The sequence below is a fragment of the Thamnophis sirtalis genome, unplaced genomic scaffold (genome assembly GCF_051295495.1).
Source record: "Thamnophis sirtalis isolate CommonGarterSnake01/CBP01778 unplaced genomic scaffold, rThaSir2_p1.2 scaffold_7, whole genome shotgun sequence".
In the NCBI taxonomy this organism is placed as follows: Eukaryota; Metazoa; Chordata; class Lepidosauria; order Squamata; family Natricidae; genus Thamnophis; species Thamnophis sirtalis.
In genome coordinates, this window is record NW_028261387.1 from 6046138 (window position 1) to 6072858 (window position 26721).

General features: G+C 41.7%; 2 protein-coding genes across 5 annotated transcripts in view; one reads left to right on the forward strand and one right to left on the reverse strand.

Moving 5' to 3' along the window:
* LOC106544095 (putative oxidoreductase ZK1290.5) overlaps window positions 1-24715 on the reverse strand; it is a 90685-nt gene extending 65970 nt beyond the window's left edge. For all 3 annotated transcript variants that reach the window (XM_087719227.1, XM_087719229.1, XM_087719228.1), the window contains exon 1: window positions 24539-24715. In XM_087719227.1, coding sequence (XP_087575353.1) covers window positions 24539-24659 — 121 coding nt within the window. In that variant the 5' untranslated portion in view covers window positions 24660-24715. The remainder of the gene's footprint in view (window positions 1-24538) is intronic.
* A 35-nt stretch (window positions 24716-24750) lies between these two features.
* The window catches only part of DPH5 (diphthamide biosynthesis 5), a 48112-nt gene continuing 46141 nt past the window's right edge, over window positions 24751-26721 (forward strand). Inside the window, exons 1-2 of one of the 2 annotated variants that reach the window (XM_087719230.1) lie at window positions 24751-24842; window positions 26531-26718. In XM_087719230.1, the coding sequence (XP_087575356.1) occupies window positions 26584-26718 (135 nt within the window). In that variant the 5' untranslated portion in view covers window positions 24751-24842; window positions 26531-26583. Of the gene's footprint in view, window positions 24843-25430; window positions 25530-26530; window positions 26719-26721 lie in introns of those variants that run through there. The other variant, XM_087719231.1, reaches the window with a different exon arrangement.

A 26721-nucleotide genomic window follows, 5' to 3' on the forward strand; every position in this document is an offset into this window, starting at 1 on the left:
GGCGCTCCCACAGAGAAGGCTCTCCCCCTGGGGGTCGCTAGCCGACACTGTCTGGCCAACGGCACCCTAAGGAAGCCAACTCTGTGAGATTGCACTGGACGGTGGGAGGCTACCGGTGGCAGTAGGTGGTCTCGCAAGTACCCTGGGCCTAAGCCATGGAGCGCTTTAAAGGTCATAATTAGTACCTTAAATCGCACCCGGAAGACAACCGGCAACCAGTGCAGGCCGCCAAAAAGGGGTGTAAAATGGGAGCATGTTAATTTTAAGAGAAAAGTAAAATACAAAGTAACAGAAAAGTTGGGGGAGAGGACTAAAAAAGTTAAAAAGCGAGTTCTTGCTCTTACTTTTTGAATAATTTAAAAAATGGTGTCCTTTGCATCATTAATCACACGAGAGATATAACAAAAATAACAACCTTGGTAAATCCAATTTCAAAAAGTTTCATTGAATATTCAATATATATCAGACTACAGTATACTGTATAGGTAGTCCTCGGTTTACAACAGTTCATTTAGAGACCGTTCAAAGTTACAATGGACTGAAGAAAGTGGTTTATAACCATTTTTCACACTATCATTGCAGCTTGGCGTGGTCACATGATCAAAATTCAAATGCTTCGCAACTAGTTCACTGACCATTGCAGTGTCCCGAGATCATGTGATCCCCTTTTGCGCCCATCTGATAAGCAAAGTCAATGGGGAACCGAGATTCACTTAACAACCAGGTTACTGACTTAACAAATGCAATGATTCACTTAACAACTGTGGCAAGAAAAGTCATAAAAGTGGGCAAACTCACTTAACAAATGTTTCACTTAGCTACATAAATTTTGGGCTCAATTGTGGTCGTAACTCAAGGACTATGTGTACATCAGGAGTGGGTTTCTCGCCCCATTCCAACCGGTTCGGTTGGAACGGGGCCGGCGGCGTCCTCGTGCACGTGCGCAGTGCACGCATGCGTACTAGGATCTGTGCGATGCTCCAGCTGCTCCTGGAGGATCGCGCAGGCGCTGTATGCGTCCTGCACATGCGTGGAAGCGCAGAACTCATCAAAACCGGGTAAGAAACGCGGGCGGGCGGGTGGACCCTTCGGCGTTCTCGGAAGTTACTTACTTCCGGGTTCGCCGACCAACCGGTTCTCGGGGACCGCCGCGAACTGCCTGAAACCCACCCCTGGTGTACATGTAATTAAATGCAGCATGAACGTTATAAAGGAAGTTCAGAAAGTATCAATTATGAAAATATTACATAAAGACCCTAATGATATATTAAAGGAAAACTGCAATACTTTGTGCATAACAAATCTATCCCAATTAATAAATTGTTATCAGTGCCAATGAAATTTGGTTGTAACTACTGCATTAGTTTCCAATTCAAATGGTCATTTCTAAGAAAACAGAATGAATGGGTTCCTTTAAAGGTCTTGCAAATCTTCTCAAACAGACTTACGCATCACAGATTCCAGTAAGAAAATATATATATGAGAGAGAGAGAGAGAGGGAGGGAGGGAGGGAGAATTCAGAATATATTTTGCATTTTAGAATATTTAATTATATATCTATAGAGATGACTGCTGTTGATTCTGAATCAACTAAATTAAAATATGACTTTATTTCTTTTCAACCCAAAACTATCAGTGAAATTCAACTCATTTTTTTTTGTTTTACATTCACTCTATTATTAAAGTAAGTCAAGTATATAGTCCTTGAGTGCAGGCGATGCAATTCTAATGTTTCCTGTAGAATCTGGAAACAAGAAGAGGCATCGGGGTTACCCAGCAACCATCTACCCACCTTCAACTTGATTTCCCTCAAGTTTCCCTCTACATCGAGTCTAGATTAACCACATTCCAGTTAACAAAGGCTGCCTGGAAAGTCAGAATTTTAATTTAAAAGTTGCACAGCAGCCACAAGTCATCTAGGATGGGTCCTGAATGTTATCTCTGGGATCAGCTGGCAGCATTTTATGGGTTCAGATGCTGCCTGCAGAAATCTCCCCCTCCCCCAAACCTTTAATCCAAATTTAGCCCAAATCAGATGTAGGAATATATTCTTCAATTCTGGAGCCTTTTCTTTTTCACTTGTTTAATGGCTAAATACACAAACGCTAATGTTCTTTACGAAAAATCGTATTTAACGATTTGGCTCATTTTTTAACAATCGTGCACCTATTTAGGTAGAAACTGAAATGTTTGTAGAGACATCCAGAGGAGTTGATTTAGTTCAAAGACATATTTCCTTTTCAAATACTAGTAAACTAAAAAAAAAAAACTGAGTTATCATCTGCAAGCAGATTTTTAGAGATCTAAATCTATGATTAGCCCCAATCATATGGTAGCCCCATGCAATGTTTATTGTTTCAACCAAAACCTGGTTGTAGGCTTTTAGTACTGTTGAAAATTAAAAGAAAAAAAAGTTTCATGGGGAGAATAAAACCCTTCCAGAATCCCTTGAAAGCTTTACAAATAGAAATGAACACAAAATTGTGTGGCATTAAATCCTAATTATATCTAATCATTCACTAATCTCAGCACCGTTATGCATAAATGGAAATGGCTGTCTGTTAAATTTTTCAACAGCTCCGTAAAATTTTATACATTTACTTGGCTTCTGGTATGAATAGGCCATTACTCTGTTTTTCAGCTCTCAGAATTAATTTCCTGCCTGAAAAAGCGTCAAACATTTTAACTATTGTGTTCCCTACAGCAATTCAGAATCATAGCTTAGGTATTTATCCTCTGGAAGCTCTTTTGTCTGCGTAAAAACAGGATGTGTGCTAAGGAAACCTATGGATAGTTATCCAAATTGCTTTTAATCCTGAATAATATCACCTGATGTCAAAGTCTGAGAAAAGTCTTTGCAGAACCTGGATATGTAAAATGAGAAATAAATTGGGCACTTATTAATTTAAACCAGTTTTACCTGATATTTCAGGTAACAAAGAGAGGAGAGAGACAGACCTAATCTCAAGTTCATATCATTAAAACTTTGGCACAAAAGGGTTAAAGAAAACAAAAGATGATAGATTTTAGAGTGGTTTCCTGGTAGAGGATTAAAAAAAGTGAATTAAGGTCAGCCTGGTCTCCTTTGCATGGTTTTTTCAGAACAAAACACTCAGTTTTCTGGCTGATGGATGAAGCCTGATTGTGCTATCCTTCAGTTCTACAGTCCCATGGCAATGAGGTTTGCTTTCCTCCAAGTTACTTAACATTCAGGCATCGTAGGAATGCTTTCACAAAATATCACTTGACTTTTCAGCTCCCTTTTCTTTTGTTTAAGAAACTTTCTCCTAAATCAAAAACACGGTCCTTTAAAAAAAAGGAAGCAACTTTATGTTAGTTTTTGTTTAAACCATCTATCTTGCTTTTAATAAATCAATCACGCCCTCGTCACCTCAAGACTTGATTGCTGTAACGCGCTCTACATGGGGCTGCCCCTGAAAAGTGTTCGGAGACTACAACTGGTCCAGAAAGCACCCGCGCGAGCGATACTGGGTGTACCTAGATACACCCATGTGACACCTATCCTCCGCGAGCTGCACTGGCTTCCTGTCGGTCTCCGAACGCAATTCAAGGTGCTGGTTATTACCTTTAAAGCTCTACATGGCCTAGGACCCGGATATCTGCGAGACCATCTTCTGCCGCATACCTCCCAACGGCTGATAAGATCACACAGGGTAGGCCTTCTCCAGGTGCCGTCAACCAGACAATGTCGGTTGGCCGGTCCCCGGGGGAGGGCCTTCTCTGTAGCCGCTCTGACCCTATGGAATGAACTACCCCTAGAGATCCGGACCCTGCCCACTCTCATGGCCTTCCGAAAGGCTACCAAAACCTGGCTATTCAGGCAGGCCTGGGGCTGTTGACCTTATGACTGTGGTCCAGCCCCGACCAGATTGAGTGCATGATGTGGTTTTTTTCTCTGCTTTTTAATTTTTAAATTCTTTTAAAATGTATTTTCTGTAAGCCGCCCAGAGTCCTTAATACTTAAATACTTAATAATGTATAAGAGAGATTTGACACAACTGCTGGCGAGAGAGAAATTTTGCTACTAGAAAGACACTGGTTGATAATGCCAGTTGATGATAAAAATTAGCTAATTTTTGATGATTTTAGTATTTTGTAGACTCTTACAGATTATTATTGAAAGTTTATTCGTTAACATATAATTTACCATGATATTAACAATGAAATGATAGCCTTAATTAGGATAAACAACCGGGCCTCAAATTGTAATTGAGATTTGGTGAAAAGACTTATAAACCTTATAAATTTGTGTTTAAATCCTGTTATGAAGGCATAATAATTTGGATTAGAATGAGAGGTGACGTGACATAAATAGCAAACAATTGTTTTTGTTTTTCTGTCTACTTTTAACTACAATAACAAAAGGGAATGTTAATGTATACTTTTGGTGATTATCAACTAGAAATGTCAACATTTTTTAGATTGTTTTAGATTTTAAATGGTCATTTTGTTAACATAGATTGTTGTTTAGAGATTGTTGCTTTTTTGCGCCTGTGGAGAGAGAGGTGAGAAAAATAGTAAATAACATCTAGTTAACAACAATAATAATAATAATAATAATAATAATAATAATGCAGTGATAATTCCAGTGGTAATTGGCACACTGGGTGCTATACCAAAAGCACTGGCATTACATTTAAAACAGTTAAAAATTGACAAAATCACCATCAGTCAAATGCAAAAAGCCGCACTGCTTGGATCTGCACGCATATTACGAAAATACGTTACGATGTCCTAGGCCCCTGGGTGGGGCCCGACTAGTAACCAATGCCAAATCCGGCGAAACAACTGGCTGCTGTGATACAATTGTATAATAATAATAATAATAATAATAATAATAATAATAATAATAATAATAATAATAATAATAATAATAATAAAGATATGTTAGGGAGAGGAAATGTTAGATGTCCTATTAATTGACTTTTTTTTAGAATATGTTATAAATATATAAAGATATGGCAGATTGATCGAGACTGGGGAAAGAAAAAAAAATGCCAGCAGGTGGCTGTGTTTTTGAAATCTTAATTAAATGAAAATAGTGGTATGGTGATAGTAAAATATATAAATTTTTAACATATACAATTCAAACTGAATGGAATTTATGTGATCGTGGAAGGAACGCCACGAAATGTACTTGTGACCAATAGATACACTTTCTACAAGATGTAATGAAAGATGATTCTTTTTTTGGTGCTTTTTCTGTAATAAAACTAATTTAAAAAATTCAAAAAAAAACAATGCATAAGAGGTGACATTTTTAATCAAAATCAAAAAGCTGTGATTTCTCTAGCAGGGCTAATGCTTCAAAAGCAAGTTCATCTAACCACACATTAAAAACTGTGGCTAGCGTAGCACTATGAAAAGGTCACTAGGACGAGTGGCCTTTTTGTCTAACAAAGCAAGCCCTGACGTGTTACCATGTGCGATGTGCGACTTTATGGTATTTGGAAATGAATCTTGAAGTTCTGAATGTCAGCTTCTCAGAGGGGCGAAGCTATTTCTTCATTCAAGTGCACTAGTCCACGAAATATTTGAAACCGTCAATAGAATTTAGCAAACAAAACCAGCCCTTAGAAAATCCATTCATAAGATTGGGTGGTAATAGCTGTTTGCAATAGGAGTTGTCTTGTTGTAGCAGTTTTTACATTGTGTGTCTGGAAAAACAGGATTTTTGCAAATAGCTACTTCACCTCATAATGAAACGAAAAGCTTTTGGGGGAAAACGGTGTTATCATCACAATACATCTTTCCAATGAATTGTGACAAAACTTCCAAGGGAAATGGAAGATTCGTCCCAGGGCTTAGCTATCTCCTGTGGGAATTCCCTGAATTACACACAGATATCTTAATAAATGCAAAGGAATGACTTAAATGAAGATTTCAATCGAAACCTTCCCTTTGCTCTAAAAGAGTGTATAACAGAGGCCAGCAGTATGACAACCGCAACGCTCCGAGAGGGCATCTGAAGAGCCAAATTAAATGATGTTTTAAACATTTAATAGTCGACGTGGTGGTTCAATGGCTAAGATGCTGAGCTTGTCGGTCAGAAAGGTCAGCAGTTCGAATCCCCAGCACGGCGTAACAGAGTGAACTCCCGTGACTTGTCCCAGCTTCCGCCAACCTAGCAGTTCGAAAGCATGTAAAAATGCAAGTAGGAAAAATAGGAACCTTTGGTGGAAATGTAACCGCGTTCCGTACGCCTTTAGTCATGTTGGCCACATGACCATGGAGACGTCTTCAGACAGCGCTGGCTCTTCGGCTTTGAAATGGAGATGAGCACCGCCCCCTAGAGTCAGGAACAACTAGCACATATGTGCAAGGGGAACCTTTACCTTTACCCTTGTCCCTTGTATTTAAAATATACATTTTATATATTTAAAGTATTAATTTAATATTAGATATACCTTCCTGTTCCTTCATGGTATATGGATAACTTAGTACCGGGGGTGGGTTTCTCGCCCCGTTCCAACCGGTTCGGTTGGAACGGGGCCGGCGGCGTCCTCGTGCACGCACGCAGTGCACGCATGCGTACTAGCGTCTGTGCGATGCTCCAGCTGCTCCTGGAGGATTGCGCAGGCGCTGTATGCGTCCTGCACATGCGTGGAAGCGCAGAACTCATCACAACCAGGTAAGAAACGCGGGCGGGCGGGTGGACCCTTCGGCGTTCCCAGAAGTTACTTACTTCCAGGTTCGACGACCAACTGGTTCGTGGGGACCGCTGCAAACCGCCTGAAACCCACTCCTGCTTAGTACCCCCTACAAGGACCACAAAAATATAAATTTTTAAATGTGTTTTGAGATATTATTTTAACAAATAGGTACAGGTAGTCCTCTACTTATGAGCACAATTTGGACAGGAATTTTGGCCACTAAGTAATGCAATTGTTAAGTGAGTCATCATGTGACTGCACTCAATTTCATGATCTTTTTTTTTTGCCATGGTCTTTAAATGAATCACATGATTGTTAAGTGAATCTACTTCCCTCGTTGACTTGTCAGAAGCCAGATGGGAAGATGGCAAAGGACAAGTATATGTCTCTAGGATGTTGGATGCTGTAACTGTCATTTAGATATGCCTTCTTGTTTGATTCCCTTGTTTGAATATTCATTGCTTGAATCACAATTCATTGTGACTGTGGGGATGCTACGCCGGTTGTAAGTATGAGGAACGCCCATAAGTCACTTTTTAAAGCACCGTTCTATCTTTGATCGTTCACTAAACAAACTGTGATAAGTTGTAGACTGTAGACAGCTAGTTAATAACTGCCTTCACACATAACTCTGAGATTTATTTTGTTTAATACGATTTTTAACAATTGGCCAAAATCATGTGGTGCTAAAGCATAAGCCATTTTTAATGAAGTGAATGCTGAAGCCAAAAAATAAAGGCAACAGCTTTTGCTTATCTTCATCAAGGTCACCATCCTTACTCCCTCCACATTCTTGCCTTGTGAGAGCCCAGAGTAGTATCCCCAAAATCTCAAAAATAGCAAAATAAAGAGGAGCCATGCAGTTCTCCAAAGAAACAACCCTCAAGGAAAAACCTCTTTGAGGCCTTTCTTCAAGGTTAGTCCACTTCAAGAGATCAGCCTACCATTGATAAAGGCCTAGACCAGAGATAGTCAACCTTTTTATACCTACCACCCACTTTTGTATCTCTGTTACAGTGGTGGGTTTCAAAAAAATTTCGAACCTACTGTGGGTGTGGCCTCCTTTGTGGGAGTGGCTTGCCGGCCATGTGACCTGGTGGGAGTGGCTTGCTGACCATGTGTTTTCTCTCTCTCTCTCTCTCTCTCTCTCTTTCCTTCCTTTTGTTTCTCTGTCCCTTTTTCCTTTTTTTCTTTCATCTCTCTCACTTTTTCTTTGTTTCTTCCTTCCTTCCTTCCTTCCTTCCTTCCTTCCTTTCTCTTTCTCTCTCTGTGTGAGTGAGTGAGTGAGTGAGTGAGTGAGTGAGTGAGTGTGTGTGTGTGTGTGTGTGTGTGTGTGTCAGTGGTGGGTTTCAAAAATTTTTGGAACCTCTTCTGTAGGTGTGGCCTGCTTTCCGGGTCCACCTTTGGAACCTCTTCTAACCGGTTCAGTAGATTTGACGAACCGGTTCTACCGAACTGGTGCGAACTGGTAGGAACCCACCTCTGCTCTGTTAGTAGTAAAATTTTCTAACCGCCCACCGATTCCACAGTAATGGTGATTTAGAAAGTAGGGAAGTAACTTTACTTTATAAAATGTATAAAGCAGAGTTACAGCAAACCCGTACCGCCCACCATGAAAACTGGAACGCCCACTAGTGGGCGGTAGGGAGCAGGTTGACTACCACTGGCCTAGACTAAGCACCTCATCCACCCTTTCAGGGCCGTCCAGATGGTAGCGATAAAAATAATATAATAAAATATCCAGGCATTTTCTCTATCCAAACCTCAGATGGGATTCTGGCAACTACTGGTGACAAAACTGGTGGAAGGTGGAATACAAAATAAATAAAATAAAAATACAATTTACCAACAAATTCACTGTATATGATTAGATACATAGTTATTTAAGTACATAGGCAGACATTAAGATAATCAGACAGAATTACAAATATAGTTTGTTTTATTAATTTATTTATGTTCACATATGGCGACTTAAGGCGACCTACAGGAATATAAAAATCTCAAAGTTGTAGAAAATTGGCCTTTGCTATTGTATCTGTCAAATTGCAATAGCACTCAGACTTCTATACCGCTTCACAGTGCTTTATAGCCCTTTCTAAATGGTTTACAGAATCAGCATATTGCCCCCCAACAATCTGGGTCCTCATTTTACTGATTTCGGAAGGATGGAAGGCAGAATTAACCTTGACTTGGTGAGACTCGAACTGAGAAACTGCAGGCAGCCAGCAATCTGCAGAAGCAGCCTGCAGTACTGCATTCTAACCACTGCGCCACCACCATCATAATGCCCTAGAAATCATTCAGTTTTAGGACTCAAGAGTTGTGAACAATCGGAAGAAAATTCACCACAATTAAAAAGGACTAGTTACAATTTTATTACTAGATAGGATTATCTTGATAAATAAAACATGTTTTTAATTTTAATCAGCTTCTGGGTTTTATTTCTATTTCGTGATCTTCTGGCAAGCAAAGTCAATGGGGAAGCCAGATCCACTTCGTGGCACGACAAAACCGCGGTCCACTAAAGCGCGCCCGATTAAAGCGCGTCGCTGACGTCATCAGCAGCGCGACAACAACGACCGCGGAGAAAAAAGGGCGCTTTAAAAAGCGCTTTTAAAGCAAGCCGATTCACGTAAAGGTAAGGGTTAGGGTTAGGGTAAGGGTTAGGGTTAGGTTTAGGGTTATGTTAAGCTTTAGGGTTAGGTTTAGGGTTAGGTTAAGGGTTAGCGTTAGGTTTAGGGTTAGGTTAAGGGTTAGGTTTAGGGTTAGGTTAAGGGTTAGGTTTAGGGTTAGGTTTAGGGTTAGGTTTAGGGTTAGGTTTAGGGTTAGGTTTGGGGGGGGTTAGGTTTAGGTTTACGCGTTAATTTTAGCTTTACCGCTCACAGCGTGCTTTTTTCGCCGCGCTGTGATGAAGTCAGGTACACGGTTTCATCGAGCGCGCTTTAGTCGACCGCGGTTTTGTGGTGGAACCGATCCACTTAACAACCATGTTACTAACGTCACAACTGCAAGGATTCACTTACCAACTATGGAAGGAAAAGGTGTAAGAGGAGGCAAAACTCAACTTAACAAATGAGAAATTGTTACTTAGCAACAGAAATTGTGGTTGTAAGTTGAGGACTTCCTGTAAATGAATTTATATATTAAGTCATAAACCATGCCTTTGAAAACTATAGTTGCACATAGCACAACATGCCAAAACCAAAATAAACCGTATAATGGCTTAGCATGAAGTATAAACTAGTTTTTATATCATCCTTCTTCTCTATGACTCTTCCTGAAGTGCAGACCTCCATGGGAATGTTAGTTATGAGTGTAAAAGGATCCGGATCAGAGACCCTGTTCCATACTGCCAATTTTCAACTTTTTTTTTCTTTTTAAAAGCAAGCATAAGGCACAAGGTTTTTTCCCCCAAAAAAAGGTTTATCGACAGGAAGGAGGAGGAGATCTGAAACCGGAGCAGAGACAATTGAAAAGCAGGTAATGAAAGCTCAACTCCATGTAGGAAATTTCATAAGCTTTTGCTACAGCGGTAGCAAACGTCTTTCTGGAGAAAGTGCCAAAATCTTCAAGTCTTTTCTTTCACTCAACACTTTCCCACCGTTGTGAGAACTATTTCTCATTAACAACCAAATTGTTTTCAGATGCTTAGCTATAAGATGTTTCCTTAGAAACCGTTTGGTAAAAGGCTGTGGCTTTCTTCCATAGAAAATCTCAAGCAGTGAAAAGGCAGATTTTCTGGCATAAATCAAATCCAATTTCCAGGGTTCACTAAACCTTTTCTCCTCGGAATAATGTTTTGTGGCTAGATCTGAACAGTTAATAGTTCACGAAGGATTGCTGGTGTGAACCAGTTTAAAATTATTTCCACTCTATTTCTTTTGTTACAACTGAAATGACTTTTCAGGACAGTATACCTGGTTAGATCCTCAGTCTCTCTAATTTTCTTTTAATCCCCACTACGAAATACAGAGAAACCTGAAAAAGTATGTTTGCATACAGCCTCTTAACCATGAGATGAAAAAGCAGGATTTCAAGCAATTGATTTATTTCCAAGATCTATTAAATTGTAAACTACCTGTCCAGTTTGGTGTGGAGGTTAAGGCATCAGAGTAGAAAGCAGGAGAGTGTGAGTTCAAGTCCTAACTTAGCCACGAAAACCAGCTGAGTGATTCTGGGCTAGTCACTTTTTCTCAGCCCAATCTACCTCACGGGGTTGTTGTGGTGGAGAAAATAGGAAGTAGAAAGTATATTGGATATGTTATTTGTGGTTCCACCACAAAACCGCGCTCGACTAAACCGCGCCCGACTAAACCGTGTCGCTGATGTCATCAACAGGGCGACAACAGCGCGGAGACAGAAGCACGCTGTAAACCCTAAACCTAAAATTAACCCCTAAACCTAAACCTAACCCCCCCTAAACCTAATCCTAAACCTAACCCTAAACCTAACCCTTAACCTAACCCTTAACCTAATGCTAAACCTAATCCTAACCCTTAACCTAACCCTAAATCTAACCCTAATCCTTAACCTAACCCTAACCCTAACCCTAACCCTAACCCTTAACCTAACCCTTAACCTAACCCTAAACCTAATCCTAACCCTTAACCTAACCCTAAACCTAACCCTAACCCTTAACCTAACCCTAAACCTAACCCTAACCCTAAACCTAACCCTAAACCTAACCCTTACCTTAAGTTGAATCGGCTTGCTTTCAAAGCGCTATTTAAAGCGCCCTTCTTTCTCCGCGCTGGCTGTTGTGGCCCTGTTGATGATGTCAGCAACGCGGTTTAATCGGGCGCGGCTTAGTCGAGCGCGGTTTTGACGGGTCACGGTTATTTGTAAAAATAATAAAGGTGGAATACAAAATAAATAAAATAAAAATAAAATTTACAAACAAATTCACTGCGTTATTAGATACATAGGTGCATAGATAGACATTAAGATAATCAGAATTACAGAATTACAAATATAGTTGAAGAAAATTGACTTTTGATATTGTATCTGTCAAATATCAACATAATGCCCTAGAAATCATTCATAGTTTTAGGACCGAGAGTCGTGAAGGATCTGAAGAAAATTCCCCACAATTAAAAAAAATACTAGTTACAATGTTATTACTAGATTGTATTATCTTGATAAACATACATGCTTTAATTTTAATCAACTTCTGGATTTTATTTCTATTTGATTTTTGTAATTAATTACAACATCCATCAATTTAAAATTATTGGGGAAAGAGGATTATTGACACTTTAAAAATACTGCACTGTTATGGATACGTAACATGCTGCAAGATAAATAAATGTAGAATACAACACTATTTAGTAGAAGGGTTTGGCAAGAGAAACATGCGGACTATTGGAATAAAATGAGGTCCAGTTAATCTTGGTCTCCCTATCCCCACCTTTTTCATAACACAAACTATTCCTATTTCAGTTCAGCTGCAGTTTAAGAATATATTAGAAACCTAAACTATGATAAAATTATGATTTGTCAGAACAAATTTGTTTCATACCCTTTGGTTTAAGGATGACTTATTTCAATATAGAAAAATTTAATTAAATTATGTCTCTGGAGAAATGATGTATCAAAAATGGAACCAAAGGCTTCGGATCTTTCCATAGCTCAACAGAGGGGCAATGTGTAAACGTAAGATTCCTTGGCACTGTAATAATAAGTCATAATTTATTGTCACTTTTTATCTGAGCAATTTAACTGCACAAATACAATACGTGAGAGAGAAACAAAGGACAAGTATAGTCAAGATGGAAACTAAATTCCAAGATGGAAACTCAATTCCTTTCCAATGATTATTCAGTTTCTTGAATACTGGCTTTCTCCTTCTCGTCCTGTCAATCTGTTTATTGTGGCCTACAGAACTTAATCAGATTTGGTAAGACCCCTATTGTGTCTGTGAAATTGCCAAGCCAAGCTAAAATTATGAGGCTGTCCAACTTCAGGTTTGCAATGGTGGCAAACATCTGTAGCTCAGGTGTAGGATGAAGGTGGAGATTCGTTCCCTGGCCTTGTGCATTGGTTTCCGAACATTTTGTTAACAAGCTAAGTAACTTCCGCTGAAGAATGAAGAATGAAATGTTGGGAAACCAACCCACAAGCTCAGAGGACGAACCTCCACCCTCATGTACAAGTTTCTTGTACTACTGCAACGTGCTCTACATGGGCAGCCCTTGAAGAGCATTCGGAGAATTCAGCTTGTCCAGAATGCAGCCGCGCGAGCGATCGTGGGTGCACCTCGGTTCACCCACGTAACACCTATCTTCCGCGAGCTTCACTGGCTGCCTATTGGTCTTCGGATACGCTTCAAGGCACTAGTTGTCACTTATAAAGCCCTTCATGGTATTGGACCTGGGTACTTAAGAGACCGCCTGCTGCCAATTACCTCCAATAGACTGATTAGATCCCACAGATTAGGCCTCCTCCGAATTCCATCCGCCGGCCAATGCCGACTGGCGACTACCCGGAGGAGAGCTTTCTCTGTGGCTGCTCCGACCCTCTGGAATGAGCTCCCCGTGGACATTCGAACCCTCACCACCCTCCAGGCCTTCCGCAAAGCCCTTAAAACCTGGCTGTTCCGACAGGCCTGGGGCTAAGAGCTTTTGCCCCCTCCTCGAATGGTATGACTGTTGTGTGCTTTTAAATTGTGTATTGTTATGTTCGTCTTTTTTATCCCCCTGTCTGTACCCCCTTCCCTGATTTGAATTGTGAGCCGCCCTGAGTCCCCTTTGGGGAAAAGGGCGGCATATAAATGTAATCAATCAATCAATCAATCTTAGCTATTGGGTGAAGTGGAAGAGTATCAGCTGAGAGGCCAATTAATTATGCTTGATTTGTCATTTTTGTAGCTAAAACATAACTGTTTATGAAAGTTCCTACCTTCCTAGGATGGATTAAATAAATAACACCGCAATCCTATGCATACTGGTAGTTATATCAGGTATAAAATTCCATCGGCACTTATTTTGTATTAAACAAGTATGCTTCTAAATACACTAAAATAAGCACGACATCTGTGTAGTCTTACATACTAATGTTTGTTTTTTTTGTCATCAAGACTATAAGACAAGACAGAAGATATGTCATGTTCAGAAGCTGGAATCTCAAAAGGCATCCTGCAATCTTTTTGTACATTTATTTTCTTCCATAACACGCTGACAAGAAAGAACTAAGCAGTGGAAAACTGTCCCTTTAATTCTTCACAGTACTTAATAGATATGTATTAATTGCAAAAGGAAGTTTTTAAATCCAAGAACTCTGCACGGTTGCTTCTGTTGACAAGACATATCAAAAACTCCCAAGAGAAGCATAAAATCAACATTTCTCCTCCCTCTCAATTCAGCTGAAGATGCTATGGCTACAACCCAACTTGCACGATGCAGCCATTCAGCTCGTCCAGATTTTGCCAAGATCCTGGCAAAGAAAAGCACAAAAACAGGACAGAATTACCTACAGACAGCTTCTTACCTCGGAAAGGGGGGTATTACAATTAAAATCTTTAGAGGTATTAAAAGAGGAGAAGGTAGTTCAAACATGGTTCCAGTATGGGCAATTACAGGCTAGGTGGAAAATAGATCAAAAAATTGGTTTTATTCAAGTTGAGGATAATCTGTTTAAACAAATAAGAGATCAAAGCTTAATGCATATAAAGAGGATATATAATGTATTAATACAGATGGATTCGGAAACAGAATTAGTTAAAGATTGTATGATAAAATGGGCTCAAAATATTGAGGAACCAATAATGTTGGATACATGGGAAAGAATCTGGGTAAGAAATGTGAAATTTACACAAGCTCAAAATCTGAGAGAAAATTTTTACAAGATGTTCTATAGATGGCATTTAGATCCTAAAAAGTTGGCTTCTATGTATCCGAATGTACAGCCTAAATGTTGGAGGTGTGGTTCTCTCGATGCTACATATTATCATATATGGTGGACCTGCCAAAAGGTTAAGGCATTTTGGATAAAAATATGGTGGGTCATGCAAAATGTTTTTAAAAGAAGGATAAAGTTTAGTCCTCAGTTATTTTTACTAGGTATATGTACTGACTTTACAGTGGTAGAGACCAATTTGACTTTGCACCTGATAACTGCAGCAAGACTGTTGGTGGCGCAATATTGGAAGAAGGAAGACTTGCCTACAATCCAAGAATGGACATTGAAAGTAACAAACTTAGCTGAAATGGCTAAAATATCGGCATATCTCAAAGATCATTCAAATGAGAGATATAAACGAGACTGGAAAAAATGGATTGACTATATACAAAATAAATACGGGACTAAGAAATTCCAGTTAGCCTATGCTTAAGATCAGAAATGATTTAAACTGTTAAAAGTCAGTTCAGTAAGAAGAAGCTAAGGTCAATCTAGAATGTCATTAATTTCTTTATTTCTTTTTTCTCAATAGATTTTAGACTGTGTTAGTTAAAAATCCATACCGGGTACGGGTTCTGGGAAGTCGGGGGGGGGGGAAGGAGGAAGGGGGTGGGGGGGTGGAGGGAGGGAGGGGTACACACAACAAAAAAAATTGTACTTCAATGTCTTAATGACTGACAAATGATGACATATTTGTGTTTTTTTTTTAAAGAAAAATAAAAAAGTTCTGTTTCAAAAAAAAAAAAAAAAGCAATTTTGAATTACAATTCTTATAAACTTACACCAAAAGAAAGCACCACTGGCAATCTTTCCTGAATTTAAGAAATACTGCACGAATAAAAGGTTGTCACGTGGCTTACAGCAGCTCACAACCACAAAATCAGGAATGTCTCAAGTTCACAACAAGCAGAGTTATTACAAGGAAAGAGAGGTTAAATTACAGAATCTTGGAAACTTGGTCTTTAGATCTTGAGCTTCATTTATGCGCATGTTAAGGCAAGATTTCTCTATTGCGTTTGATCCATTTTCTAATTGAATCTTTGTTTAATGGGGACGATGCTAATTGTTGGATACTACAAAACGTCCATCTGTTTCTGTTGTGCAATTTTTTGGAAACATTCATTTCACAGGACAGCAATGATTTTGCTTCCTAAACATTTTTGGCTGTATCTTACAGATTTTTGGCTGCTAATCATGGAAATGACCTGTAATTTAACCTATCACGTAACGTTTTATAGAAATTACCCAATGGCAATGTATGCCCTTCAGCACCTATTGGTTAGGCTGCACCCATGAAAGAAACATACATGGAACATCAGGAATTCCTAACAATAAAGATTATCCACTCCCTGATTGTCAAAATATACTGTATTAATACTTAATGCAGTCAATTTGCTACAATGCAATACGCACTATAGTGTATCCAAATTAAACTCTACCGGATTCCATTACTTTTGGCAGGTTGCAGGTTCAATTTCCTATTCTGAATTCTTCAAAGGTAATTAAAAATCGTGGCACAACAAAACCGCGCTCGTCAAAATAGCGGTGATAAAACCGCGTCGCTAAAGCCGCGACGTCATCACCATGCGTCATCACCGCTGCGATAACAGCGCGGCGACAGAAGGGCGCTTTAAAACAGCGCGGCGGCAGAAAGCCGATTTAAATTAAGGTAAGGGTTAGGATTAGGTTTAGGGCTTTGCTTTAGGGTTAGGTTTAGGGTTAGGTTTAGGGTTAGGTTAGGCTGAGTGCTTCGGAAGGCACGGATTTGCCCTCGCGCTTATGTCAGCGCAGTAAGGTCGCATTTGCTTTAGCGATTCGGACGGCGCGGATTAGCCCTCGCGCTTATGACTCCGCGGATAAGGGCTAAGCGGTATTGTGGTGGAACCATTAAAAATAGGACTATATTCTATACATAGAGTAAATCTCTTATAGATTTTAACAAATGGTGTTAAAATCTATTATTCTCTATTATTATTGTGAGAACTATTATTCTCACAGTGAAATGGGTGAGTTTGGATATCTCAGTGCATCAAATCTAAGAAGAATGTCCACCTTGGATGCGTGAGCAAAATTCAAATTTGTGACTGGTTCATATACTGTATCATGCTCTAAGATGAATTTTTAGGAGTGCCTTAGTTTATTATAGGTGCCTGGCCAATTGTAGATTATTCAATAAATTATCAATGGTTAGTGGCTTAGTGCAATGTCCAAAATCTGCCCATGTCAAATTAAGCTACACAATAAAATCATTATTGTGTTGTGAGCAATTCTTTCTGACGGGATAGGCAGCCATAAAAACATTTGAACCAGGGGTGTCAAAACTGGATTTCTTCAAGGGCTAGAACAGCATTGTACAACTCCGCAGTGACCAGGGGAGGAGTGGGGATGGATGCCTCCTGCACAGTGGTGGGATTCAGCCAGTTCGTACCTATTCGGGAGAACCGGTTGGTAATTTTCTAAGCAGTTGGGAGAACCGGTTGTTGGAAGAAATCTCCTTTTGTTTACTTCCACTTTAAAGGGCTAATCCTGTAAGGAAGGCAGGAAGGAAACATTCTAGTGTTGTTTCTAGCCTCATTTTTATTGCCCTGCTTACAGAAACTGCCTTTCCCGTTAACCCTTATTACCATTGTAACAACTAAGGCGAAGCGCCCATCGACCTGAGTGACATTGACTTGGCCACGCTTACATGATCACATGACCACTGAGCCCCGCCTACCCAGCTGGTCATTAGGGCAGAGAACTGGTTGGTAAATTATTTGAATCCCACCACTGCTCCTGCAGCACCCAGCCGGCCCAAATGGGAAAAGGGGGGGCCTCACACAGCCCTCTATGCCCCATTTTGGCTAGCAAAATGCTGCGGAAGGCATCAAGGCTGATGGAGCCCCATCATGCAGCCCAACCATGCCCCGTTTTCGCTGGCAGAATGCTGCAGGTGATCGTCTTGGCTGAAAACGGGGCACCGGGGCTGCATACATTTTGGCGGCCAGAGGCCTCACAGGCCCGTCCTTTGCTATTTCTAAGCCGGCCCCGCGGACCAGATTTAAGCACCCCATGGGTCAGAGTTCGACACCTCTGATTTAAATAAATAAATCCTTTGGCCGGGTCCAGTGATAATGTTCTATTTCTGAACAGCAATCAGATCAGAAGCCCTGAACACAATGCCTCCCTATTAGACTAATGCATTGATATTTTTTTTAAAGGGTTATGAAAATAATAACACTTTAAAAATATGACGTATGGTGTATAAACACTAATTAGCATCGCTTAAGCAAATTAAGTGTTTTGATACTTCTTGACTGGTAAAATAAAATCTCCCAAGTGTTAATTACATCAACAATACATATCTTGTCATCATAAGCATAAAACAGAAGTTTCCCTTTTCCTACAATATTTTGTTTTTAGAGGTAATAATTATTTTATTTAGCAAGGAAAAAGACTGTTATTATCGAGCACAATATAGGCAATCTAAATTTTCCTTAATACATAGTCTATATTTACATGACATACCAAACCACAAACCAGCTAACTATATTTAATCCTAGCACAGAGTCCAAACTCAGTTTGCGGGGCCTATTTATGGTTCTCTGAGTCATTCCAATCCATACACTTTTGTTGAAGAAATTATGGTTAAATTAGCCAGCAGTACATGTGCTTTACAATCACTGACATAAGCTACTTAACTTACAAAGCCCTTCATGGTATTGGACCTGGGTACTTGAGAGACCGCCTGCTGCCAATTACCTCCCATAGACCCGTTAGATCGCACAGGGTCGGCCTCCTCCGGGTTCCGTCTACTAGCCAATGCCACCTGGCTACTACCCGGGGGAGGGCCTTCTCTGTGGCAGCTCCGGCCCTTTGGAATGAACTCCCCGCAGAGATTCAGACCCTCACCTCTCTCCAGGCCTTCCGAAAAGCCGTTAAAACCTGGCTGTGCCGGCAGGCCTGGGGTTGATGAGTTCCCCTCCCCTTTCGACTTGTATGGCTGTATGACTCTTGTGTATTTTAATTACGTGTATTGTGTTTGTGTCCCCTTTTCCCCTTTTGAATTGTTCGCCGCCCTGAGTCCCTCCCGGAGAAGGGTGGCATACAAATAAACTAAATCTTAATCTTAAATTCCCAACTAATATACCACCTTGAGAGGGACGTGGTGGCTCAGTGGCTAAGACGCTGAGCTTGTCAAACAGAAGGTCGGCAGTTCAGTAGTTCGAATCCCTAGCACCGTGTAACGGAATGAGCTCCTGTTACTTTTCCCAGCTTCTGCCAACCTAGCAGTTCGAAAGCACATTAAAAATGCAAGTAGAAAAATAGGGACCACTTTGGTGGGAAGATAACAGCACTCCATGTGCCTTCGGCATTTAGTCATGCCGGCCACATGACCACAGAGACGTCTTCGGACAGAGCTTGCTCTTCGGCTTTGAAACAGGGATGAGCACTGCCCCCTACAGTCTGGAAAGACTAGCACATATGTGCGAAGGGAGCCTTTACCTTTACTTTATACCATCTTATTTATTGTGTGCTTTTATTATTTCAGCATGTTCAATATTAAAGGAACTGATTATCCGCTACACATAGGAAAGGCTTTTGTCTCTGCCATATCCTCAAGCTGAAGAAATTTGCATTTCTTGCTCCTAGTTGACATACTAATGCTAACCATGCACAGTTGTCTCCCACCCACACAGCCATTCAAGAATTAAATTTACGCCATTCTTAAATTTGCATCCGGTAGCAGACTAACTCAGAGATTTGTAAACTTTACCATTCTATGAATGAATAAAAGATACGATTCCTGTAAGGCAGAACGGGCAAGGTATAACATACCCTTTACTAAAATATATGGAACTTTCAACATAATTTCTTGACTTAAATGTTATTATTTTTTAGCTTTTTTTCCCCTAGCATCTATTAAAAGCTTCCATTTTGAAAGGTTATTCATTTTAAATGAGGGGAAATTAGGAACTTTTTAAACACATGTACATTATAATCACTCCAAAGACTCAGAGTGCATTTCACACTAGAAATCACCAGCACAGCTGTGACTGGTAGATGATTTTGACACGTCTAGGTCCATTGCAGAGATGGGTTTCTACCAGTTCGCACCTATTCGGTAGAACCGGTTCGTCAAATCTACCGAACCGGTTAGAAGAGGTTCCACCAGTGGACCCGGAAAGCAGGCCACACCTACAGAAGAGGTTCCAAACTTTTTTGAAACCCACCACTGGATATGATTATTGGATAATTGGATATGATTATTCTACACTATCATGCTCCTATTTATAAAACTCAGTGCCTCTGTGAAAGGTAAGGATGACTACTGCGTTTGTGGTGCAATCAGAACATTGCGTGTGTTGAAGTTGTTTTAACGCAAACCAAAGATGCCTTTTAAAAAACAAGTTGACATCCTATTCTTATGCATGCCAGTGCCGTGTGTGAGTTAATTTAAGGTGGTTCTGACAAGTGTCGTCGGCATCTTCATATCCGGTCACATGGGTGGCAAACCACTCCCATCCGGTCACATGAGCGGCAAGCCACTCCCACAAAGGAGGCCACACCCACAGAGTAAGTTCGAACAATTTTTGAAACCCACCACTGGTCCATTGGCTCATCCGTTTCACAAGACTATCCTTAAGCTTTGCCTACTGTTTCGTCTGTGGAAATCTGCCATAGGTTTGGTCCTGTATTATGGGAGCAGACTTTGATAGATTCCTGCTTTGTTTGTGCAAATCACTAATCCAAGCAAAGCGGTACTATTGTCAAAAACCTGCTGTGTGCTTTTCTCCCCATTTTGGCTTCGGGGGATCTGGGGTTGGCGTGCACAGGCACAGTAAAAACAAGTTTTGGTACTTCCCCCACTTTGCTTCTGCAAGCTCCATCGGCTTTTTAACAAATGCCGTCTGTATCTAAGTTACTCTTGACTCCTGAGAATCCCTTCACTAAATTAAGCAAAGATTTACTTGGGAATAAATCTTATCGAATGTAATGGGACTTTGTTAAAATGGCTTGCTTTTGAGACGTATGAGAAGGGGATGTTTTAATTGTATGTGACATGCCTCCTTGGGAAATAATGTCAGTATAATAACATAGTAAACAACCAATAAAAAAATATATCCTCACAACTTTGCAGAATAAAATATCTTCATACTAGAGGGGAAGGGTAAAGGGGAAGAAGGGAAAGGAGAGGAGGGAGGAAGGAAGGAGAGAAGAAAGAGAAGAAAGGGGGGTAGGAAGGAGGGAGGGAAGGAGGGAGGGAAGCAAGGAGGGAAGGAAGGAGGGAAGGAAGGAGAGAAGGAGAGAAGGAGAGAAGGAAGGAGGGAAGGAAGGAGGGAATGTAGGAGAGAAGGAAGGGGGAAGGAAGGAGGAAAGGAAGGGGTAAAGGAAGGAGAGAAGGAGAAAAGAAAGGAGGGAAGGAAGGAAGGAGGGAAGGAAGGAAGGAGGGAAGGAGAGAAGGAGGGAAGAGGAAGGAGGGAGGGAAGGAAGGGGAGTAGGAGAGAAACGAGGGAAGGAAAGAGGGAGGGAGGGAGGGAAGAAGTAGGACCGTTGTAAGATAAGATGGATCTATGGGATGTTAAGAAAGCAATCTTCAAGTATATTGTCAACAGTAGGGAAAAATTGTTATAAATACATATTATTAATAACAGTTATGAGATCATATAATTGTGAATGTATATATGAAAATAAAAATAAAAAAATAAAAAATATCTTCATACTAATAAGCCAAAGCACCTATCCAGAAGTCATAATAGATTCAATGGAATCTTTTTTTAAGGTTAAAAATAAGATTGCAGCATATACTGTTACAGTAACACGAATTCCTTACTCAAATTTAAGAGAAGAATGTTCATGTATAATTTATTTATTTGTATCCCGCCTTTGTTATTCCTACAAATAAGGCAGTAAACAATACTTTCAGTCAACTACATTGTAAGTGCTCAACATACGACCGCAATGGAGACTTCCCATTAGAGTTATACGTCATGAGAGTCGTAAAACGGGCCACATAATTTTACAACAATTTTTGTGGTGGTCGTTAAGCAAATCTGACAGTTGTAAGTGTGAATCCATTGTTCACTAATAGTGTAATTTTGCTAAAATTGAAAGTGCCACTTTCCGGCAAAACCATTGTAAAACTCAGGATGCTACATTCGGCTGTAAATGTGACCATGTTACCAAGAGCCTGAAGTGCAGTCATGTGGTTCACCGACAAATGCGCGCTCGACAAAAGCGAGACCGACAAAACCGCGGTGAGAAAACCGCGAGTTCTAAATTGCGCTGACGAATGAGCACAGAAGCGTGCCGACAACAGCACACCTTCAACAAACCACGAGTTCTAAACCTAACCCTAAACTTAACCCTAACCCTAATCCTAAACCTAACCCTAACCCTAAACGTACCCCTGAACCTAACCCTAACCCTAAACCTAAGCCTAAGCCTAAACCTAAGCCTAACCCTAAACCTAACCCTAAACCTAACCCTAAACCTAACCCTAGCACTAACCCTAACCCTACCCCTACCCCTAACTCTAAACCTAACCCTAACCCTAACCCTAACCCTAAACGTACCCCTAAACCTAACCCTAAGCCTAAACCTAAGCCTAACCCTAATCCTAAACCTAACCCTAAACCTAACCCTACCGCCCACTAGTGGGCGTTCCAGCTTTCATGGTGGGCGGTAGGGGTTTGCTATAACTCTGCTTTATAAATTCTATAAAGTGAAGTTGCTTCCCTACTTTATAAATCCCCATTACTGGTGGGCGGTTAGAAAATTTTACTTCTAACAGAGATACAAAAGTGGGTGATGGGTATAAAAAGGTTGACTACCCCTGTACTAGGGCTTCATAGAGTGGTATTAGTAGCACTTGAACTTGATTGTACACCTCTGTTAATACAATCAAGATTAAGTGAGCTACTAATATCACTCTATAAAGCCCTAGTAAGACCACACCAGGGGTGGGTTTCAACCGGTTCGCGGCGGTCCCCGCGAACCGGTTGGTCGGCGAACCCGGAAGTAAGTAACTTCCGGGAACGGCGAAGGGCCCACCCACCCGCCCACGCTCCTTACCCGGTTTTGACGAGTTCTGCGCTTCCACGCATGCGCAGGACGCATACAGCGCCTGCGCGATCCTCCAGGAGCAGCTGGAGCATCGGACAGACGCTAGTACGCATGCGTGTACTGCGCGCATGCACGAGGACGCCGCCGGCCCCGTTCCAACCGAACCGGTTGGAACGGGGCGAGAAACCCACCCCTGGACCACACCTAGAGTATACCTACGTATAGTCTTGCCAGCTGGTTCAAAAACATCGATGCAAGCATAAGCTAAAGGATCTTATAAACTGCTAGCAGATTTCTAAATGAATCACGTCTCTGAGCTTCCAAGAGAGGAAGCTACCTGATTTAATGACTCTTGGCAGAAAAGCGCTGGGCAAAAAGAGGACTGCCGTTTGAGACAATGCAGCCTTACACACTACTCCGAAATATTTTAAGCGAAAGGGGTTTATTCCAAGGTATAGAGTACAGAATCACCGCCCCCTGTCTAGAATAATGATTAGTGGCATAATAGCAATAGCAATAGCAGTAGACTTATATACCGCTTCATAGGCCTTTCAGGCCTCTCTAAGCGGTTTACAGAGAGTCAGCATATTGCCCCCAACAATCTGGGTCCTCATTTTACCCACCTCGGAAGGATGGAAGGCTGAGTCAACCCTGAGCCGGTGAGATTTGAACCGCTGACCTGCTGATCTAGCAGTAGCCTGCAGTGCTGCATTTAACCACTGCGCCACCTTGGCTCTTCATAAAGCCATTGCGTATTGTAAACCTGATTTTTTTCTCCCCGACTGTGTTCAGTACAATATTTTGCTTCATTTGGCTGAGTGGAAGCTCAAGTCACACACCACAGTGGGCTTTTTTACCCGTTAGTATAGCAAGGAGGAGGGAAGCTGTAGCGCAGAGCAGGGGTCTCCAACCTGGGCCACTTGAAGACTTGTGGACTTCAATTCCCAGAATTCCTCAGCCGGCTTTGCCTTGGGAACTTTTAAGACTTGTGGACTTCAACTCCCAGAATTCCTCAGTCAGCCTTGGGAACTCTAAGACTTGTGGACTTCAACTCCCAGAATTCCTCAGCCGGCTCTGCCTTGGGAACTCTTAAGACTTGTGGACTTCAATTCCCAGAATTCCTCAGCCGGCTTTGCCTTGGGAACTTTAAGACTTGTGGACTTCAACTCCCAGAATTCCTCAGTCAGCCTTGGGAACTTTTAAGACTTGTGGACTTCAATTCCCAGAATTCCTCAGTCAGCCTTGGGAACCTTTAAGACTTGTGGACTTCAACTCCCAGAATGCCTCAGCCGGCTTTGCCTTGGGAACTCTAAGACTTGTGGACTTCAACTCCCAGAATGCCTCAGCCGGCTTTGCCTTGAGAACTCTAAGACTTGTGGACTTCAACTCCCAGAATCCCTCAGCCGGCTTTGCGTTGGGAACTTTTAAGACTTGTGGACTTCAACTCCCAGAATTCCTCAGCGGGCTTTGCCCAGTGTTTCTCAACCTTGGCAACTTGAAGATGTCCGGACTTCAACTCCCAGAATTCCCCAGCCAGCATTTGCTGGCTGGGGAATTCTGGGAGTTGAAGTCCGGACATCTTCAAGTTGTCAAGGTTAAGAAACACTGCTTGGGAACTTTTAAGACTTGTGGACTTCAACTCCCAGAATGCCTCAGCCAGCAAAGCTTGGCAAAACTTGGCGGAGGAATTCTGGGAGTTGAAGTCCAAAAGTCTTAAAGTTGCCCAGGTTGGAGACCCCTTAGCCCTAGAGCACCTGGAGAAACGCACAACAGGTGCCAGGATGAATGCCACGGAGGAACGAAGCTCAAAGGCCGGGGAAAGGCGCATGCGCTTGGGCGGTCGTGTTTCATCACATTTAGAATGGCTCTCCTCCAGTCAGACGAGCGGGAGGGGAGGGGAGGGGGGGAATCCGTGCACTTACCCAGCCCCAATATGGGGATGTTTAAGCCATTAGAAAGGGGGACCGTGGGCACCCGCAATGCTTTGCCGGACTCCCAGGTGCTCATCCTGACCTGCCGGCACCTCAGCAGCAAAGGCACCATCCGGTCGCTGCCCTCATCGCCTCCCCGGGCCGTAAAGCAACCAGCAGAAGCCCCCCCGGCCGCGCAAAGAGCCAAGAGTCTTGGCTGTCGTAAAATCGCCGCAAACGGAGAGCGGTCTTTTGATTTACGGCACCCGGAAGCGAAGGCGAAAGCATGGCAAGGGAAGGTTGATCTCCGAGACAGGTGCGGGCAGGGAAGGGAAAGGGCGGCGCTGCGCGGGAGGGGGGTTCTACGGGGGTCTCGGCCAATAGGGAGGGAGGGAGGGCGGGCTTCCGGTGACATGCTAAGCAGGCCCTCATTTGCATAGAGCAGTGTTTCTCAACCTTGGCCACTTGAAGATGTCTGGACTTCAACTCCCAGAATTCCCCAGCCAGCGAACGCTGGCTGGGGAATTCTGGGAGTTGAAGTCCAGACATCTTCAAGTGGCCAAGGTTGAGAAAGACTGGCATAGAGTGTTCTTTACCTATGAATGAGGAGCCCCCAAAGGTGCTTTTTCTCAAGAGGCAACTTGGGCTTTCTGCGTTTTCTTTTTTCTTACTAATAAAATGATGTATTGTATTTAGCTTTGTATCTGATTCACCTTATCCACCGAAAAACGGTTATGAAGTTCATTCAAATTTCCAGTGGAGCTAAATCTGGATGATCCTTGGATTTTCCCGGGAAACAAGCTTCCTCTCTAGGAAATGTGATTCTAAGAATGCTTTGTTAGAATAATGTCATCCAAGAGACCTTTTTCCCCCCCTAACTTGAATCTCTCTCCAATTCTATGGTAGTAACATTCCACCAAGGTTACTCATTGGATGTTATCTCCTGGCCACTCATCCTCTTTATCTAATGTACCTTCATAGGGAACTTGGCAGAACAATGCAGGTACAATCCAGGGGTCCTCATAGGAAGAAAAGACACGGGAACTGTGGGGGCCTCTAGAGGAGAAATCCCACCAGTCCCCCCCCCCCGCCCTAATATAGATAGATGTGCTCAATTTTGCAGAATCTCACCACCTCATTCATACATGTCTCAGTCATCCAGGTCATGGTTGTTCCAAAGGTGCTTTTCAAAGAGGCAGCTGGACTTTCTGCGTTTTCTTTGAAGACATTCTTTGAAGACTCATCCAAGAAGCTTCAGCTTTTGACTTGATGGTGAGCTGAAGAAGCTTCTTTGATGAGAAGCGAAACATCTTCAAAGAAAACCCAGAAAGTCCAGCTGCCTCTTGAAAAAGCACCTTTGGAACAACCATGACCTGGATCAGGGGTCTCCAATGTTGGCCACTTGAAGACTTGTGGACTTCAACTCCCAGAATTCCTCAGCCAGCTTTGCTGGCTGAGGAATTCTGGGAATTGAAGTCCGCTAGTCTCCACTAGCTTTGCTGGCTGAGGAATTCTGGGAATTGAAGTCCGCTAGTCTCCACTAGCTTTGCTGGCTGAGGAATTCTGGGAATTGAAGTCCGCTAGTCTCCACTAGCTTTGCTGGCTGAGGAATTCTGGGAATTGAAGTCCACATTAGCTTTACACTCGTTAATGACCTAAAGAAACCAGCATGTTGATAGTGGTTGTGTAGCTATCAGACGTGAATAGTATTGATGAAATTGTTAATATTGAAACAATATCTCACTATGATCCATAATGTTTTGGAATATTGAAAGTTAATAACTAAATGCATGCAATTGTGTTTCACATCTAAGTCTATTGATTTTCTTTTTATAATTACGGAGTTGAAAAGTTTGCATTGTATCGTCAAAATATTCCAAGAACTTTTGCAGTTTGAACGACAAGTAGTCCTATATAGAATTTCTCCTAATGCCAATGTTCTATTGCCTACCATTAAGCTTTAATATTTGGTTTTCATGGTATTTTTGTCTGTTTCATTGACAGGTGTAAAAATCCTCCATACCAAAGCATTTCTTGGTGGTCTTCTTTTCCCAAAAATGCTTTACTTGATTGGTCTTGGACTTGGAGATGCCAAAGATATTACAGTCAAAGGGCTGGAAGTAATAAAGCAGTGTAGCAGAGTGTACCTGGAGGCCTACACCTCTATCCTAACTGTTGGAAAAGAAGCGCTGGTA